The sequence below is a fragment of the Drosophila ficusphila genome, unplaced genomic scaffold (assembly GCF_018152265.1).
Source record: "Drosophila ficusphila isolate 14025-0441.05 unplaced genomic scaffold, ASM1815226v1 contig_414, whole genome shotgun sequence".
Lineage (NCBI taxonomy): Eukaryota > Metazoa > Arthropoda > Insecta > Diptera > Drosophilidae > Drosophila > Drosophila ficusphila.
Genome location: NW_025064328.1, coordinates 2459412 through 2477495, shown reverse-complemented (window position 1 = coordinate 2477495; position 18084 = coordinate 2459412). Strand labels below are relative to the sequence as shown.

The 18084-nt window shown below is 41.0% G+C and overlaps 1 protein-coding gene across 23 annotated transcripts in view; it reads left to right on the top strand.

The window, feature by feature from the left end:
• LOC108094826 (MAP/microtubule affinity-regulating kinase 3) overlaps positions 1-18084 on the top strand; it is a 30977-nt gene that overhangs the window by 7708 nt on the left and 5185 nt on the right. For 2 of the 23 annotated variants that reach the window (XM_043208192.1, XM_043208198.1), the window contains 13 exons: positions 5002-6563; positions 6822-7037; positions 7095-7315; positions 7424-7705; positions 7770-7963; positions 9054-9166; positions 9233-9416; positions 9882-9996; positions 10055-10182; positions 10260-10422; positions 10956-11069; positions 14197-14267; positions 16206-16329. In XM_043208192.1, the coding sequence (XP_043064127.1) occupies positions 5193-6563; positions 6822-7037; positions 7095-7315; positions 7424-7705; positions 7770-7963; positions 9054-9166; positions 9233-9416; positions 9882-9996; positions 10055-10182; positions 10260-10422; positions 10956-11069; positions 14197-14267; positions 16206-16329 (3296 nt within the window). In that variant the 5' untranslated portion in view covers positions 5002-5192. Of the gene's footprint in view, positions 1-631; positions 1998-3637; positions 3891-5001; positions 6564-6821; positions 7038-7094; positions 7316-7423; positions 7706-7769; positions 7964-9053; positions 9167-9232; positions 9417-9881; positions 9997-10054; positions 10183-10259; positions 10423-10955; positions 11070-14178; positions 14268-16205; positions 16330-18084 lie in introns of those variants that run through there. The other 21 variants (XM_017195603.2, XM_043208191.1, XM_043208190.1 and 18 more) reach the window with 21 other exon arrangements.

Here is an 18084-nt window from a genome sequence, read left to right as displayed (position 1 = left end):
ATCTGTATCGGGCGTGCCAAGGCTTAGGATCCACAATCCGCACACACACTGCCGCAAGCTCAGTTGGAACGCGAGTGGATCTTATCGCGAGTGTCTTGTGTCCACAAAAACAGCAATCCCACAGAGAAATGTGTAAAGTGCGATAACTGATAAGAGGCAAATGTTTTCTCTCTGAAACCACCCACTTTCCGTGTTACCTCCCCCCACGCGCGTGCCATAAAAGCAAAAACTTTACAAATATTCCAGATCTTAAACTATAGAAAAGAAAGCAATGATAACCTGTTATCTATGTGGACAGAGGGATTAAGAATATCCTTTTTTATTTTTAACGGTCAATGTTTAAACTTCTGAAGATCAAAGCTTCCTTAAGTAAAACTATTTTCGCTAAATCAATTTTATCCAATCACCGTTATAAAAGAATCAAATGATTTAATGATGAATATTTAGATGAGTCATATATCTTTTTTAAACTAAATAATTACTTGAATTACATGATTTTAGTGTGAATCACCAAACTGATATAATTGTGCTCTGTAAGATCTGCGCTGTGACTGTGACTGCAATTTAGTGACTAAGCTTGTGATTTTTACTGCGACGGCGTCTTTAATGTTCACTCATTGTGCTCTAATAGAATTAAACAAGATGGATTTTTCGAAATAAAAGCGACAAAAGCTTCGCCAGAATTGGGATTGTGCCACACAAAACGAACAAAATTTATTCATACTTTTATGCCTGCAAACACACCCGCGATTTCAGGGCTCTCAATGTTTATACACGAAAATCACTGTGATAATTGCCAATGTGAAAAACTATGTTATATGTGTCAAAGTTTTGTTGCAACTGGGCCAATAATCCGTATACCGTGAACACCGAAACGCCTCGATAAAGAAGAAACACAACCACCGAATACAACAGACCGCACCGCCCAGCCCAAAACCACCAAAGTACCCACCATGGGCCAGACTTCGAGTCATCGGCAGACGCACCACAACAACAACAACAAGGAGGACCCGCAACTGGCGCCTCAATTTGGCAATCGCCGAACCTCCACTCGAAAATCAACGTCTTCGAAGCATTACCCCACATTGGTGCAGCCATTGCGAAAGGATGAGCTCTCCCTGTTGCGAGATTCCCTCCTGCGCAATGGCAGTATAATGCGCAAGAATCCGGAACGGCGTCCGGTGACGATCAGTGAACTGAAACCAGTAAATCCTGGTCAAGGGCCATCTGGCAGTGTTTTGCCCACTACACTAGAGGATGCAGCTGGTGGCAGCAGCAGCAGCACGACTCAGTTGATGGCCTTCCAATTGCCCGTGGATCGAAGTGCCAAAACGGATGATTTGGCTGCGGAATCTTCGGTTGATTCCAACGCAGCCGGAGCACCCAAGGAAGGTCGCAATGAGTTCTACATTGTGGGCGATGGCTATCATCGCACGGATCACTGCTACTATCGCAGTCCAAATGGTGATTTCCACAAGTTTCCATCGGACTCCTTCCACAAGATGTCCGAGGGCTGTTTCATGCGGATGGCCGATGGTGTCTATCGCCGTCTGGAAGTGCCCACCAAGGCGCAGATATCGCGAAGATCCAGCAAGGCAGAAGAAATTGGCGATGCCACTAGCCAGGGAAATGGCAGTTCGGCAACCAATGTAAAAAGCCAGATAATGAGGTTTCTCAAGCGCTCCAAGAGTCATACGCCCGCCACGATTGCCAAGCTGCAGAGGGAAAAGGAGGAGGCCCGGGCGGAGAGGAAGCAGCGACTCTCAAACGCCATGAGGCAGAAGAATCTGGCGGCCACGAGTGCAGCCTCAGCGGACAGGAACTCCTCCTATGCAACCGGTGGCGGGGCAGCTGGTGGTACGATTAGCAGTCGGAACAACAAGATCGTGGTGACAATGATTGAAAACGGAGGACTGCCCATTGTGGCCACCAGCAAGGCGGAGAGGCCCAAGGCCAAGGAGGCGGCATCTTCCAGTGACAAGGCACGCACCTCCAGGGTATGTAAAGTAATTAGAGCCCTGTTTTGATATACGAAATAGGTTACTCGGGTAGCAATAAAGTCAAGAAAGCTGATAAGGCGGAACTTTTTGGTAAACAGGATTATTATCGTTGAATTTAGGCAGGGTTTTATCGGTTCCCTCAGCATAAAAGACCACTTGACCTTGCTGTTTTTTTTTGCGGGGGCTCTAGGGTTATATTAGCAGTGATTAAGTCCCTCCAAAGAGCCATAAAGCTCAGAAATAATTCGTAGCACTCACATTCACCACTTCATTTACGAACATTGCAAACTTTTCAGCGTTGCCTTGTTGCCATCTCACCCTTCTACCACTTATTCATTCAATCTAATCGTAATCGCTGTTTCGTTGTTGTCTGTATCTGTTACGGTTGCGGGTTTGTTGTCCACAATCAACTGATTTACAATTTCTATTATTTTGATTACGGATTTTGTTTTATTTCAGATTTTTGTTACCAAACAAATTGATCCCTCATAATCCATATGGAAACTAATATTTTTTTCAGTTTATTGGCACTCATGCTATAAATAAATGTAGAAGTGGGGTTTAAGTTTACTAATTCCCGGATTCAAAACATTCAAAGTTAGCAAATCGGTTGCATTGCCCATAATAGTTGACCTCATTACATTTCCTCGCTGTCAGCGTAACACTCTCTCTCAAATATTTTTTGTAATTTAAAAGGCTTGACTAAAATCTAGTTGTCTCGTTTTAATGTAGATTAATCTGCAAGTTATTCAATTAGCTCAATTAATACGTACACGTTTCACCGGCTCGGCCGAAAAAAAACCTCGTGGTTAATTGAACCCAACTTGACTTGGCAAGCTAAAAACTAACAGAATGATTCAATAAACAAATAAGAAATTTCTGTTATCTAAAAGAACAGCAGTAGTTTCTCTGTTTGTTTGGGTTCTGTTCCATCACTTGTTTTTTCTTTAACTTACAAATTCATTCGTATCTAATAACAAATGGATTTCAGTTAGTTCCTTGAGCTTGGGGAACTCCAATTGGAATGACTAAGAACAAGATACTCTTGATAGAAAACTCTTGAGTTTAACTTGTGGAACTGTATTTGATGACTTTTAATCCAATATAAAGATATTCTTTAGGTTTGATACGCAACTGATTGTTGTAGAATGAATAAAAGAGAGATGAATCGATTGAATTGACGTAGAAAACCGGAAACTCTCGATTTTGATAGATTGGTGAAGTGTCTAGTCGATATACTATAGCTGTGTGAATCAGGGAAGAAGCGCTTTGCGTAACTTGGGGGAACTTGAACGTATATTGCGCACATGCGCAGAACGACAATCTCTGTCAGCAAACACGGTTAACAGTTTCTTTCCCAGCGTTACGCTCAGGTGATATCTGTTTAACTCACACACGGCCATCAGCAGCCCCACAAACTCACACACACGATCGGGCTCCAAACGGGGCTTCTCTTTTTTGTAGGAGAACTAGTACCCAGATACTCTTTGTGTTGGTGTTGGTAGTTGTGGTGGTGGTGCTCCACCAGTGGAGAGAGCTGCCCACTGATCGCTTATTTGTGATTGTGTTAGTGCGTTCCGTGTTGGTGTATTAAGGCCGACGGCTCTGCTGCCATCAACGTCGCTGCTCAGACTGATTTCGTGCTTTGGAATACTCCGCGCTCTTGCTCTCCGACACTCCAGTTCCAGTTGCTGAGTGGCCAAGTGGCTCTTTGGGGCTGCTGAGCTGTTGCTGTTGTTTAGCTTGTTAGCCTTAGCTGTATTTTTGGTGTCTTCTGCGTTTTGAGTGTTTATTTTTTTTCTGTCGGCTGTCGGTGGTGGCAGAGTTTACGTCAGAGTTACAGAGGAGGAGCCAGCAAAAGCTATAATTCAAAACCCCCACGTAAAGCGAGTGCGAAAAATTGCGAAAGCCGCATGCCTCTCCGATAAGATAAGCGCGCGGCTAAAGAACTTCTCCGGCCAATGAAACGAACCTTAAATAATCGGGATTTACGCGAAATGTGATTTAGTGAAAAAAAGAAAAGAAAATACCCACACACTCTTAAACACCTAATGTATATAACCTAACTGTGTTTTTCAGCAGTGAAAAAGTCGGCTCAATTGTCTAAAAGTAGTTCATTTGCCTTGGTGTTGGTGTGTGTTGGTGCGCGCGCGTTTGTGTATGTGTGTGCATTGGAGCTTTTCGCTTTGCTCACTCAACCAGCTAGGAAAAAAATGAAATAAAACCAGCCAACTAACGACTCGTACGAACGAATTGTTCAGATACTTGTAGATCTCCACATCGTAACTATTTAGACAGTAATTAAAGCAACAAAGGAAAATAGCGAAAAGGCAAATGAATCATAAAACAGAAAAGAGAGCGCGTGGGGGGGATGTTAGGGAAAGAGGGCAGGAAAAGCGTGACACACACACGGGAGTGACAGGGAGAGGGCGAGAAAGAGAGAGCAACCCAGCTGAGCTTGTGCAACAGCAGTAGAAGTAGAAGAGACCGAGAGAAAACAAACACACTCAGTGGAGCTCACCTCCACCACAGGTGTATGTGCGAGAGTGTTGGTGCTTGCTCTCTCTTTCTCGGACACTCTCTTTGACTGGGTGGAGGTGTGTAGGTATGTTGCTCTCCCTTTCGCACCAGCTCGTTGCCGTGTGTTTATTTCAGTGTCACCGGGGAGACAGATTAGCTCTTGTCCGCCTGTTGTCGTAAATATCACGCATACACTCTTTGTCCGCCCATACATACATATATATCCAAATGGAAGTTGCTGCCTGCTGCTAACTGTGTGTTTAATTCATTTTCGAGGTTTTAATGCGCAACAACTGCGACTTGTTGTGTGTTGGTTAGGTTAGGCGACAAAAAACAAACAAAAGCTCCGTCGAGAATTTAGAAAGCCCCAATGTAAACACACATGCAAGCAGTTCCCTGTTGGTGTTAGCTGCTGCATTGTACTTGCGACTTTCTGTGTAAAACGAAAACTCGAGCTCAATACTTTTTCCCAAACTCACAGTGTAAGAACAATAAACACGCCAAGCGCTAGTTGAAAAAGAAGGAAACAAGAAAAAGTGGCGATCTCTCCGAGCAACAAGTACTTGTGCAGCAAAACAAACACACATACACGCAGAGGTAGTGCCACGACAAACAAGTGAAAAAAGAGAAAAACCTCAGAGAAACCGAAACCAAAAGCAAAACGGAGGAGCAATGGAGGCCACCACTACAACCACACCTGACTTGAACCGCGGCGATGCCACCAGGAAGAGTGTGCGTTTATATGCCGCCCGCAAGGGGGCGGCACCTGCACCGCCCAAGCTCAGTGTGGCGCCCTCTAGCAATCAGAGCAACAACAACAACAATAGCTGTGACAATTTTCCGGAAACGGAAATGGAACTGCAGCGGACACATCTTGCCAGTAAGGATCTCCAGGCAGCGGGAGCCATTGAAGACGATAGTATAGTGGAGCTGCGTCGTCGTGATGACACGCAGGCCACTCCATTGCCCAGGATTGCCGTATCCGCCCTGCCCACTCTGCAACCACATCCCAAGCCAAAGGAACGCCAAAAGCCGCTGCCACGCAACCTTCTCTCCACCGAAGACGATGCCGGTGTATCCTTTGCCCTCGGCTCCATCGAGAAGCACATCCACAACGTAGAGGAGAGCTTCAAGCAACAGCAGCAAAACCAGCAGCAGCAGCAATCCCAATCTTCGATGGACATGATGAAGTTGGAGATTAAACGCAAGCAAAGCAAACGATATGGTGAAACGGAAAACCTTCTACGACCCGGAATCAGTGACATGTCCTCGGAGAACGATTTCCAGTACTTGGGAGGCAGGCGGGCTGGCGAATTGGACGACAGCAGCGAGCTGATGCTATCGGAATTCCAGCGTGGCAGCGACGGTCGTAACTCGATCGGAGCCTATTCCAAGAATTCGGCTGCAGCCGCAAACGGATCGAGTGCAGCAAAGGCCAAACTGGCACGTACTGCCTCAGATACCAAGAATAACGATACGGTGCTGGCCATGAGGGCCACCCTGAAGCAAAAGCAGCACCTGCAGGACGAGAAGCAGCCGGCGGTGTGGAGGCCAGCCGGCACTGCACCCACTCCGGCGGCCAGAAGCTCCTCTTCTACCTCATCCACCTCTGCGTCGGCTAGTCGTGGCGGAAGCAGCAGCAGCGTAGTGGACGGAGTGGCTCCATCCAAACTAACGGCCACCACCATTTCGGCATCCAAGAGGCGAGAGGAGAACCTGCGACAATTTGAAGCTCTGTTGGCCCAGAAGTCCTCACACCGTCATGCCGCCTCCTCTGGGGCATCTGGTGCCTCGGGAGCCGGAAGTAGTGCCGCCAGCTCTAAGAGGCGTTCGGAGCGGCCAATCGTGGCTCCGATTCCGCCATACAATTCCAGTCGAGCAGAGCAGGTGACCAGCTCGACTAGATCTAGCGTAGATCCAAGGTCCACGTCGGGACACGGATCGGGATCCGGGTCAAATGTTCCGCCTGTGGGACATCGTACAAGCCACGTTCCTAGCGTGGTGGCGAACCGCAGCAATGTGTACAGCAACAATGCTGCACAGGTAAACCATAACTATTCAGGGTTATAAACCATAAACTCATTCTATTTTTTTATCGATTCTCAACATCATCATCATTGAGTTAATGAAAATATTACTTTCTGAAAGGGTTAATAACTATAACAGATTTCCATTAGAATGAACTAGACCTGCGACTAGAGTACCTTTTGGGGATTACTAGATAACTTGTCCACATAAACCAGTCCCTGATATTCACTACTAAATAAAACTGTTGCTAATCTTGATTCCTTAAAATTACAGGGTTCGCCTAACATGCAGATGCGGAGTAGTGCTCCCATGCGATGGCGCGCTACGGAAGAGCATATCGGCAAATACAAACTCATAAAGACGATCGGCAAGGGTAATTTCGCCAAGGTGAAATTAGCGAAACACCTGCCCACGGGCAAGGAGGTCGCCATCAAGATAATTGACAAGACCCAACTCAATCCTGGGTCACTACAGAAACTCTTCAGAGAGGTTTGTTTAGCCTAAAATATTGCATTGACTTTCTGACTAATCCTACTTGGCAAACAGGTTAGAATAATGAAGATGCTGGATCACCCCAACATAGTTAAATTGTTCCAAGTAATCGAAACGGAGAAGACCCTCTATTTGATCATGGAGTACGCGTCGGGCGGCGAGGTCTTTGACTATCTGGTTCTACACGGACGCATGAAGGAGAAGGAGGCGCGTGTCAAGTTTCGACAGATCGTCTCAGCCGTGCAATACTGTCATCAGAAGAGGATAATACACAGGTAAGATCAGTTCCGTACTAATTTAATTAGTATATTTAAGCAAAAATATATATATATACCATTAAACTTGATTGTCGCTCTGAACTAATCAAAATCGTTTATTAACAGGGACTTAAAAGCTGAAAACCTTTTGCTGGACAGCGAATTAAATATCAAGATCGCTGATTTTGGATTTTCGAACGAGTTCACTCCCGGCTCAAAGCTAGACACGTTCTGTGGCAGTCCACCGTACGCGGCTCCGGAATTGTTTCAGGGCAAGAAGTACGACGGACCGGAGGTCGATGTGTGGTCTCTGGGCGTCATCCTGTATACGTTAGTGAGTGGTTCCCTGCCCTTCGACGGTTCTACCTTGAGGGAACTGCGCGAACGCGTGCTCAGAGGCAAATATAGGTGAAGATAAGATAACGATAAAACTGTGCTGAGCAAAACCTAACTGCCATTACACTCCCTACAGAATTCCCTTCTATATGTCAACTGACTGCGAAAACTTGCTCCGCAAATTCTTAGTACTGAATCCCGCAAAGCGTGCTAGTCTTGAAACAATCATGGGCGATAAGTGGATGAACATGGGGTTTGAGGAGGACGAACTCAAGCCCTACATTGAGCCCAAAGCCGATTTAGCCGATCCCAAGCGGATAGGTAAGACGGGTACTGTATACAAAATTCATTACTAATATTATTAACGAATTGTGTGTGGACTGGAGTTTTGCCTGCCAATTGCTTTTTTTATTATACTGTATTCTATCGTTGTATTTGCTATGTAATCTTACTAATATCTTTGTCAAATATTTCTTTAAAATCTTGTTGTTTTGATTTTGTAGTTGAATGTTGTTCACGGACTTCCTTTTTCGGGATCTCCCAGTTGTTGTGCTATTCCTTTGGTTGTATTTTAAATTCATATGCCGTCATGGTGTTTTGTTTGTAAATTCTCACATAGCTGCGGGGCCACAAACCGGTGTCAAGAATTCGCTCTCAATTCGGCGTAGTGCGTACAACTTGATGTTGATGGTGAACTTTCTCATTGACGAGCGGAAGGGTTCACGTCCACCCAAAAATGTATGCAATCCGTGTAGTGGATACGATAAAGTTCGTCGTCCAGATTTCCGCATTAACCCTCAACTTTCTGTTCTCTTTCTCACTTTTTGTCCGCCAAATTCAACAAACAGGCCGACCAGGAAAAGACTTCAGATAACAAACCAGCTCAAGAAAACGGATAATCTTAAAAAATTATACAATCTTGAACAGCCTGCCAAGGGAAATCGAATTTCGTTTTTATTTTCTTTTACTTTTTTTTCGTATTTGTATTAACTGTTGCCTGTGTAAATAGTTGTCGGTATGTGCACAAATCAAAAATAAAATGGGTTCTTTGAGAAGAATACTTCTTTCAATTTGAGACGGCGCGTTCCATTGAATACAAGTGTAGAAATGCATCCGGTTTGGGTCCTGACTACTTTAATTTCATTTAGCTGCATGGTCTAAATACATAAATACCTAGTTTCTTACCCAATGTTCTAACTGCCAATTGTTCAGTTGAAGGCCAACAGAACACACAATTCCGGCTACTCCAAATTGAACCATATCATTTCGAGTATCGGCGACCTTCTAGCCAAATACATAATGTAATGACTGTAATGAATTTGCATGCGCTATCTAAACGTATTAAAATGTCCATTGAATGTCTTTGAATATCACCCACTCACAACCAAATTGTTTGTCATTTCCGCATCGCGATGCTCAGAAGCTCTAGTCGCGATGGGCTACAATCGGTCGGAGATCGAGGCTTCGCTATCCCAGGTGCGCTATGACGACGTTTTCGCCACGTATTTGCTGCTGGGTCGCAAGAGCACAGATGTAAGTTACGCCAACTCCATCCGGGCCGGGGAACTACAACTAAATTGAGTGTTTCTTACCACGCAGCCGGAAAGTGATGGATCGCGATCTGGATCCTCGCTCTCGCTGCGCAACATCTCGGGCAATGATGCGGGTGCCAATGCCGGCAGTGCGAGTGTGCAGAGTCCGACGCACAGGGGTGTCCACAGGAGCATATCGGCGTCCAGCACGAAGCCTAGTCGCCGAGCCTCGTCTGGTGCGGAAACATTGCGTAAGTCCCGCTTTGGGGCTAACGGTTTACCTTTCTCTTATTAACAGTTAAAACTATTTTGTACGGGCCTCTTGAAAATTAGAAAACTAAATAAGCATCCCAATTGATTGTATTCCAAATAGTAGTAGTCTAACTTTTCTTCATGAATTACTAAACCTACTTATATGCCAGAAAATCAATGAACATTAATGTGCTGTCTTCATTTTACCTCTTGATAGTCAGTCAATTACATACAATTGAAAAATTTACTGTTAGAATAACAGAAATTATATTCTCTAGAGTAAATAAAAAGTTAAATGTCTGTTTGTGTGATACAGTATTGAAGAGTTAACAAGCAGGAAAAGAAAAACTGCCTAAGTCATTAGGGAAATAAACAAGTTGGTCCGTCCAAGATGGTTTTTACTAAGACAAATTTTTAGCCAATTTCAAACCTATTTTTTATGTGAAAATTATATCTCTTTGCAGGTGTTGGACCGACAAACGCGGCAGCCACAGTGGCAGCTGCCACGGGAGCCGTGGGTGCGGTTAATCCAAGCAATAATTACAATGCTGCAGGATCAGCGGCGGATCGTGCATCAGTGTAAGTAGCACATCAATAACTATGATAACACTTTATAGCATTAAATTGTCTTTGGCAGTGGCAGCAACTTCAAACGTCAGAACACGATCGATTCGGCTACGATCAAGGAGAATACAGCGCGACTGGCCGCTCAGAATCAGAGACCCGCTTCGGCCACCCAGAAGATGCTCACCACGGCAGACACCAGTAAGTATAAACCAGACGATGGAGGGAGTAATTTTTTCATTTGAGCATTTATTTATCTATTTGTATTGCATTTACAGCCCTGAACAGTCCCGCCAAGCCGCGAACGGCAACGAAGTACGACCCGACGAACGGCAATCGCACGGTCAGCGGCACAAGTGGCATCATTCCACGCCGTTCCACCACGCTTTATGAGAAGACTTCGTCGACGGAGAAAACCAATGTTATTCCTGCAGAGACAAAGTACGTGAGAGTTGAGCTGGGTCTGCTGTTAGCATATAGAACGATGAGTTCTAGTTTTGCATTCAAAACTGCTGTACGAAATACCTGGTTATTGTTTGCATCACATTCCCCGTTTGGCAGGCTTATTTAGTTGTTCAGTCAGTCGGTAGCTGTGAAGCCTGCCACAATTATGTATTATTTGCCTTTGGTTCGCACGCAAAACGATCCGATCGGATTCGGAGGTTAGAAAAGCATCTAGCAAACGCAGCAGCTTACACTCCCATCAATACAGAGATGTAGAGGCGATCGTTTCAAGATTCCACGTGAATACGAACGACATTAAATTGTATATAGTCACGCACAGTTCAGTTCTCTTCAGTTGCCGTGCCGTTGGCACATTCAAAAATTACTTTACTTTAGTTCAACATTCATTTCATTTGGTTCTATCGAAAAAAGAAAACGAAACTCTTACCAAACAAATTCAAAACAAAGTCATATTTACGATTACGATTCTACCACTTTTCGGCCTAAACTTGAAACATGCACAAAACCAGCAGTGGATCCGCAGCTCCCGCTGGAAAAGGTCATACCAAGAGCGCGTCAGTCTCGAGCCCTCGCCCCTCTGCTGACGGATGCGTCTCGGTCTCGAATGATCCGCTTGGAACGAGGTATACACTTGAGTAATTAACAAAGAAACGCAACAAGTAAACAAACAAAATTCTGTTAGTTTGATTAACGGATTATTTAAAATTCAACTGCTTTCGGTTTGTTCTTTATCATTTTCAATATTGGCTGGCATTTTATTTGTTTAAGAGAATTATTGTGCATTTCGACAATCATTTCACAAAATCATCTCCATGAATCATCGACTCAGTATCAGTCATCATGAACTCTATAGACCCGCTACCGAAAAACAAAAAAGAAACCACTAGCACTTTCATACATATTAAATATATATGTCTGGTTCCTTCTGAGTATAATCGCTAGACCTTCGGTGTTATTAAAATCATAAATTGGAATTATCAAGTGAAAAAAAAATTAAGTTCTCTTAGGCTGTGTATAACCATATATTTATAGTGTTCCTCAAAAAAACGAATAGATGTTTTAGAAAACCTATCCCTGAAGTATCAAATAGTATAAAATATTCAAAAAATAGAAAGGGTAAGGAAAGTTTTTAGTTCCTTAGAGATTTTTGTGCTGTGCGTGATATGTTAATGTTTGACTGTGGAAAATCGGTTGTGACGCAGCTTAAGATTTTCCTGAAATGGTTGTGTTTAAGTTTTTAATGTCAAATTTATCGCCGGATGAAGCTCAGCGTTGGTCGTTAGGTTATAACATCTATATTTATAACTGTATTTTTAAGTATTTATTAGGTAATCCGTTTGATTTGTTGTTAACTGTTCACTCTTCTATTAGTTTATAGTGTTGGCCTTTCCTAGTTTCGTTCTAATCGTTTTGTATTTATCTAATTATCCAATGTAATTTTAACGACCTAACAATTTGATCAATTGAATAATGTAAATTTCTTATCTTTTCATGTTTTTTACAATTTTGAACATTGTCTGTTTACAAACCAAATGTCTAATTTTGATAACTACTACACTACCACATATGTACATCCATTCTTTGTGGCGTTCTATATCCGCAACTACAAATAACACCACCACCACCTACGAATCTGAATCTGAATCTGCAACAACCTCCTTCGTCCTCCTATCGACGCTCGCTCAATTATTGTACTACTCTACTATAACTACCTTTTCGATCGTACTCGTAATGCAAATTGAAAACCTGAAAAAACCAACAACAATCCAACAATTCAACAAATATTGCTAACCGAATCGACAATCAAACCAATTTGAAAATGAAAATGCAAATGCAAATGCAAATATGAAATGAATGTGGTTTGAACTGAATTCAATTTGGATTCGAACCGAACCAAACCAATCGAACAAATTTGGTGAGTGAAAATGCAATCCTACGTTAAGAGATATTTATTGTGCCTCATTCAACCAAGGGTCGTGGGCGCATCAGTAGACAATAATTGCAATTTCATTGCAATCATTGCTAGCGTAAACTAAAGATTGTATTGCTATTTACATCGACTCGATGTGTGTTGATCGTTCTTATTTTACACGTAATATTTGGGTAAAATGTAAAGTAAGCGAACACGACCCTTTCCATAAAACAGATATATTGCTTAAGTATGAACAACTAGCGTACGGTTTGGTTTTATTTTTCTAATTTTGTTGGTCTACTTTCGCATATTTTGTGATTCATTTGAACGAAATTCAATTGTCGGCGATGCCAAGAAATATTATTGCTTTAATTATGCCGATTTGGTGTTCCAGTAAACTGAAATCGATTACCGAATTTACACCCTAATCATGTGAATAGTTTTTTATTTCGTATTCGCATTGGAAAAGACCAAAAAGTCGCGCGCAATTTAGCGATCCAAGTCTAAGATTCTAAAATAAGAACTCATTATTTTGTTTGTTTCCTCATGCATGTCTGTCTCTGTCAGTAAATCTCTATTGACTCTACTACCATCGCCAGTATAATTGAATTTTTTCCATTATTGTGTGTTTTCGTTTACTGTTAATGTTACTGCCTATCAAAATTTTAAAGCTCAGTTTGATATAGTTTGTTATTGTGCTGCTGTTGTAACTTTTGTACCTGAACATAATTATTATATGCTCTCCAATGTACGACTTCCATGTATCTAACCGTTTAACTACTACGTGCGTATTTCTTCCAACAATAACTCCTATCCCTTTCTGCGAGTATCGCGTACTAGGACTTATAACATAGACAAGCTTATTAGATTTTATCAATAAATAAAGATCCAGTGTGGAATGTGCTCCATCTGAAGTACATGAACTTCGAAGAACGTGGATTTGCGATAGCCAGTCGAACGCATGTCCCATCAAATAATGCTTTCATGTAGTTTGGAGGATTCTATCTTCTTGTTTGCCGAGCTTTCCAATATACTATACTACATTCTTGCATATGCTCATGTCCATAAAACCAACGAAACAGTTGAAGTTTGTCGTATTCGATTTTATTTATAAGAATCTATTTTTAAGTGCTTGTCTTCTTAAGAAAATTTACATGAAATATTTTTATTTTTTTCTTTTCATTTTGTTTATGTCTGCGACGTGATCGATAAAACAATATACAAAACCATAAACCCTTGGTTAACGTCATCAATTTGTCACATCAATCAAACGAACTGCTTGATTCGCGCTGCTATGACCATCTATCTACACCCGCCTGCCGCCATCCTACATAAAAACCCAAAAACCAAACCAAACCTAACCGATCTCGAAAACAATTACGAAATACGAACACGAAATACAAACACCAACGATTGGCCAATGACGCAACTTGGGTAACGCTTTGGACCTCCAAAAACCAACCGATTCTACTCGATTTTATCCCACTTGATGATGATGACCCAACGCCCTACGTCCATTGATCATTCTGTTCACCAAAACATCTTTCACGATCACACAACAACACGATCATAACATGTGACGAACGCTCGAACGGTTTTGTACAAACGATAACACATTGCCAAACAAAAACAATCAACAAATATTTTATGGAAAAACAAACAAAAAACCTACAATCTTATACTGATAAAATCATATTCGTTTCCCGAAATGCGATTCATTGGATTTGAATGTACTCTCCGACGAACTGATTCGATACTGATTCGATTTGATTTCCATTCATACCTATGTGTGTATATGTATCGTACTTGTACATATATAGTCTGTTCGATCGACTTAGAATGGCATCGGCTGTTAAATCAAGCAGACACTTTCCAAGGAATGTTCCATCACGTTCAACCTTTCACTCTGGTGAGTTTTCTGTTCACTTATTTTTATTAGTTTTAATAATAATAATTTAATTTTATCCACACCTCCTCCTTCTACTAAAACCAAAAAAAACAAAAGGTCGACCTTGGCCAAATTCATTCATAGATGTTAAGGAGTTTCTGAATGTTGTTTATTTATATTTTTTTCGAAACCGAAACTGTTTTCATACTGCATCCGATAGAACAACCCAATTATCTCCCGCACTGCACCTCTTTTCCATACATTTTGCATACCAATCGTGCCTCTATTATTATTTTAACTTGTCAAGCGATTAGTTAATATATAATCAACTCGATCGAACCATTTAGCTGAATGTTCCTTTATGTTTTCGTACATCGCATCGCTTATGATTTCAGCGATCTAATTCTGCACTCCTCTGCACGTTTGTTTAAGTGGATTCGTAATACGTTTGCCTTTTATCCATCGAAACGATCCAATATGCCCTAAACCTAATCCACCCACCCGCTCTCCTGTAAATATATTTGTGTGTTTGGAAATACGGATGGAAAACTATTCATAGCGACAAAAATAGTCAACAACGATAGAAATCTGACATTTGTCGGTCTACATTCAGCTATCGCGTGTCTACTAAAATGAAAGTTAACGTAAAACCGTTTTGCCTAATGGACAAAGTGCAATGTGATTATCAGTAGATGTTACCTTCTTATGCGTTTTTGTATTTATGGGTATGAATTGTTTTTAGAGATATATCAATTAATTGTAAGTGAAGTTTTGAAACACCTCTGGTCTTCACAACTAAATTTAATTAACTGTACAATTTTCAAACACAATTTTAAATAAAAATAAAAAAAAAAGAAATTGGACTTTTAAATAAAATAAAATCCTCAAATTATTTATATTACAATTTTAGATCTCTGTGTATAGTTTTAGAAAATCCATAGTGAGTTAAAAACTTGTTTAACCTTTAAAATAGATACAGTAGAATCCTGTTATAACGACTCCGCTTATAGTGTCCGTCCGGGTTGTGCGTCGAAAACTCGATGGTTTGGTTGGTCCCCATACAAAGTTATATGAAAGGGCCTCCGCTTAGAGCGTTTCCGCTTTTAGCGACAAACCGCTTATAAGAATGAAATTTTGCAAGAAAATTGAAAAATTTAACCGGATATTGCGTCGTGCCGGAAAAAATACAGTGCCATAGTTCCAAATTTAAGCATCAAAACACGCTGTTAGAAATGTATGTATTTGTCAGTGATCGGCACCCTTGCTTGTGTGCGTAGCAGCGACACGAAGGATCTTGCACTGGCACAACTCTCTGTTAGTTTTAGCTGTCGCCTTAACAACGCTGCTGCGAGAGAGAGAGAGTCGAAGTGCAATGCCGACGTCACACTGCGTGTGCAGACCTCATAGTCGATTCCATGAGAAGTGCCGTTATATTTCTAGTTTTTTCTACTTTTTTCCGAGTAAAACTGAATGTTTTCATTTGCCAAATGCAATATGTGCAATAATAAGCTCATTCAGTTTTCAGTATTTAGAAAAACCTATGTTTTTGAATTTAATTTATTAAATTTTTCGTTTTAATTAAAAAATTAATTTCATTTATTTTAAAAACCTATTACAAACACAGCAACCATAAAATAATCAAAAAAAAATATTTTTTTCCTCCTTTTGCTTAGTGCGTCTTCCGGTTATAACGACGAAAAATGGTCGGTCCCTTGAAAGTCGTTATAACCGGATTCTACTGTAATAGAACCCATATTTAGGTAGTATATTTCACATTGCACTTTGAGCCCGAAAATGGAGCAGTACTCGGAAGTAATTTAGTATGTATGTACCTTAGTTTACGAAAAAAAAAACATAAAAAATATAAAAAGGAATCAGTTAGTTTTTAGAGTGTTTTTGTGTAAACAGCACAGTGCGTAAGGGACTCGATTCTAACCTTGATTTCGTTGCAATCCCTAGGTCAAACCAGAGCACGAAACAACACAGCGCTGGAATACTCGGGCACCAGCGGTGCCTCCGGCGACTCCTCGCATCCGGGTCGCATGAGCTTCTTCTCCAAACTCTCCTCACGTTTTAGCAAACGGTAAGTGGCCTCGATTATTTCACAAAGTGCCAAATTCATTTCTTCAGTTAATGGAATATTACAAGAAAAGCAAATGCAAACTGCAATTCGATACATTTATTTTCCATTTGTTATTCTTTCTTACATCATTTTGTTTTAATTATTTTCATTTAATTTATTTCTTGTTTGTTTGACTTTTCTCGTTTATCATTTTATGTTTCATATTTTTGTGTTCTTTTTTTTTTATTGCATATCTGCCGCACATACATCCATGTGTGTTTGCTCATGTTACTGTTTTGTACTGAGTCCATTCTGCAAAATGTGTCCGTAAAAAGTCACTGAAGCCAGCCCAAAGTTATCGCTACGAATCGCATTGCAATGCCATGCTCATCAATGCACAATATCTGAATAATATTTTTTAAAACACCCGTTGGATATGCAGAGTTTTCAAATTCAAAATCTTTAAATAGACTTCAGAAAGTAATTTATTTGAGCTTAGTTCTGAGGAAGGACAGCGAATTCGGCGAAAAGGATACAGAAACCCAAACAGATAAAAGTGTAGACTGGGAGTTCTCGTTGGTCGAGTAAAATGTGCCAAATTTAAAGCAAAGGAATGCCCTTAGATTTTTTATTTGTTTATAATGGATCGCACTACAGTTGGTTCCAATAAGAAGTTTAATATTTATGCACTATAGTTTTTGTGCGATTTTCTGTTGTTGTCGATGTCTTGATATTTTTCCAGACACTTTTTATTAATCCATTGCCCTTACACCAGTATCAAGTTTAAGTTATTTAAGCTGCACTTTGTTTATAAAAAATCAATTCAGGAAAATAGAGAGAGGGAGGGGCAAATGACTAAAACCTCCAGATAAATATAGACAGCAACCCCTAAAAGCTCCCCATTAACCGAAATAATTGCCAAGCAACTGCGCCAGTTATTGACCATTTGGGATAATGATACTAATAACCCAATTTAGACCGCTCAGACAATTGAAAGGACCAACCAGCACTTGCATGTTGGATAATAAGTGTTATGGGCGTTAGTTTATTAATGGTTAAAGTTTTTTTTAAATGCGAACAAGCTAGTTCATATTAATGAAATTGTTACTTATCCTCCACTAATGATATGCACATGTTTTGTATATGAAATTTCTTTTCTGTTTTTCTATTTTTGTTTCTTTACTCATTTGTTGAACCGAAAGACTTTCAGAAGGAAAGTATGTACTCTCAGTGTATATACCACGAACACCTAACACTCATGTAACGAACACCCAGGACTTTTGCTTGAGAACGAACTGGAACTGGCATATGCACCACATCGGTCCGATGCACTCACTATACCCCTAGGTTTTGGTGCCTTTTTTGGTTCGGTGGATAGATGAGGATGCGAGGCAGTGGGGTGCATATGGCGGTCCGGTCGATTAGTTTAGACGCTCGCAATGCATTGCTAAAACGTTTTTATTCCCACCCATATTTAGTTAGCATACCCACCATACTACTTACATATGTATGTACATTGTGTAATATATTCTGAATGTGGCTCAGCCTTAGTAACAGCGAATGACTGGCTATTCGGTTGGGATAAACGATAAACAATATTAAAGTGTCAGTGTCATCAATGTCTCCAGTTATCATGCCTGGCTATCGATTCCTCAATTACTCAATTACTATAAACGAAATAATACGGAACTCTAACCACCACAACGATTACAATATTCGAATTCAAAATCCGCCTCTGATCCAGGTGCAAAACAAATACAAAACTATACATACAAG